General features: G+C 34.9%; 1 protein-coding gene across 1 annotated transcript; it reads left to right on the top strand.

The window, feature by feature from the left end:
* Positions 1 to 572: 572 nt before the first annotated feature.
* HELRODRAFT_137613 (hypothetical protein) lies at positions 573 to 1,615 on the top strand (the record flags this gene model as incomplete). The annotated part of the gene is made up of 3 exons (XM_009033306.1): positions 573 to 669; positions 1,001 to 1,100; positions 1,567 to 1,615. Coding segments are annotated over 3 exons (246 nt in total), but the record flags the coding sequence as incomplete, so codon positions are not given.
* Between the last annotated feature and the right edge of the window lie 943 nt (positions 1,616 to 2,558).

Below are 2,558 nucleotides of genomic sequence, written 5' to 3'. Positions count from 1 at the left end.
TTATGTTGCCGACTAAAATGACCCGAAGTCGTTTGATAACGTTCAAAGACATCAACAACAACAACAACAACATCAGCAATGACATTAATAGCGACAACAGCAACAGCACTAACGATCACATCAACAACAACACCGCCAGCAACGGCAACAACAACAACAAAAACAACAACAACAATAAGTACATTAACGGGATGAACGCTAACAATAACATAAACACCATTAACAACTACTATAAATGTAGTAACTCTATAAACAACAGCAACAACAACAACGTCAACAATATTAACAACAATCCACCATTGATTATGAAATTCTCGGCGACAAACCACAAATCAAATCTCCTCAACAACATCATCAACAACAACAACATTAACAACAACAACAACAACATCAACAACAACATCAGCAACACCAATAACGACAACAACTTTCCAACTAAAGAGATGCACAGTAGCAACCATCAGCTGAAACAACTAAACCCATTGACAAAAACATCAAAAACAACAACATCAGATTCACTATCAACACTTCGAAGAACAACCTTAACAACAAAAAACAACGAAACATTGCTGAAAGTGAACTTAACGTCAATTAACAAATACATCACGTGTTCTCTGTGCGGTGGCTACTATATTGACGCCACGGCAATTGTCGCCTGCCAACACACATGTAATTAATAAATTAGTTAATTAATTAATATGTATATATATATATATATATATATAGAGAGAGAGAGAGAGAGAGAGAGCGAGAGAGACAGACAGAGAAAGAGAGAAAGAGAGATTTTTTTTATCCATTTATTATTATCCTCCCTCTACTTTTTTGATTTTATTATTACTAAGAGTTGGTAACAATAAGTTAATAATAATAATAATGATTAATATTTATAATAATAATATAAATAACAGCAACAACAATAATAATATTATTAATAATAATAATAACAATAACAATAATAATAATAATGAAAATCATCCCCCACCAAACAAAACACGCGCAGTCTGCAGATCGTGTATTTTGTTGTACCTGCAGACGAGTAGCTACTGTCCCGTCTGTGACCGGCAAGTAATCGTCAGCTCGGAGATCTGTACATCCCTCAGGTAAGTATTTTGCGTGACGTCATCATCATCATCATCATCGTTGCTATTATCACCAGCATCATCATCGCCATCATCATCATTATTATCGGTGTCATCATCATCATCGTCATCATCATCATCATCGTCATCATCATCCTCATCGTCATCATCATCATCATCGTCATCATCATCCTCATCGTCATCATCATCATCATCGTCATCATCATCCTCATCCTCATCGTCATCATCATCCTCATCGTCATCATCATCCTCATCGTCATCATCATCATCATCGTCATCATCATTTAATTGTTGTTATTTTTATTACCATAATCATCATCGTCGTCGTCGTCTTCGTGATCATTGCTATCGTCATTATAGATGTTTTTTTGCTGCTGCTGCTGCTGCTGTTGTTGTTATAATAAAAATAACAATAATAATAACAACAACAACAATAATAATAATAATTTTTTGCCGCATCAAGAAGCGATACGACACTACAGATGTTAGTATACAAACTACTGCCGAACATTATGATAGGTTGGTCGTCGGTGTTGTTTACTACTACTACTACTGCTGCTGCTGCTACTACTGCTGCTACTGCTACTACAATTATTACTACTACTACTGCTACTACCACTACTGCTACTACTTAAACTTACTTCGATTGGGTTTGCTAAAATAGGCTCAATTTATTATTTACATTTCAGCCTCGCTAGAAAGAGCAAAACTTATGAATGTGAAAACTAATAAGCAAAAATTTCAATTATAAATAATAATAATAACAACACCAACAACAACAACAACAACAACAATAATAATAATAATTGTAAAACTTATCGAAATTTTAGATGAAATGGAGAAGAAAGTGAAATTCTATCAAGATACATATCATGCAGATAACGAGGAGATGTTTAAAATGGTATCTGATACTATATCCACCGATGTGTGCGTGTGTCTTATCTATAATCAAGAGTTAGTATCTAGGCCTGTGTGCGCGTGTGTGTGCGTGTGCGCGCGTGCGTGCGTGAGTGTATGTGTGCGTGTATGTGTGTGTGCGTGTGTGTGTTGTATTACATTCGTCGTCATCCTAATTTCTCTATTAACTATTAAACTTTTATTAAGTTTTCTTTATCTATTTCATCACCATCATTAGCCTCATCATCGTCATCATCATCGTCATCGTCATCATCATTATTACCACAGCGGAAAAGACTCATCGAGGTATTCCTTAAAGAAGAAAAAAAATAAGATGATGACGATGATGATTGACAATCAATTTGTTTCTCAAGTCACTGATGACGTAAGTATGACGTCATTGTCATCATCATTGTCATCATCATCATCATCATCGTCATTATTGTCTCATTACTAACATCATTATCATCATCACATTTTTTTCTCAAAGGTACCAAGGAGGTTCATTTTGGGACCAAATATAATGACCGTTGGACATCTAACTAAATTCATTGTGTTCAA

This window comes from Helobdella robusta (genome assembly GCF_000326865.2).
Source record: "Helobdella robusta unplaced genomic scaffold HELROscaffold_9, whole genome shotgun sequence".
Taxonomy (NCBI): domain Eukaryota; kingdom Metazoa; phylum Annelida; class Clitellata; order Rhynchobdellida; family Glossiphoniidae; genus Helobdella; species Helobdella robusta.
The sequence above is the reverse complement of the archived record's forward strand: the minus strand, read 5'-3'. Positions and strand labels throughout refer to the sequence as shown.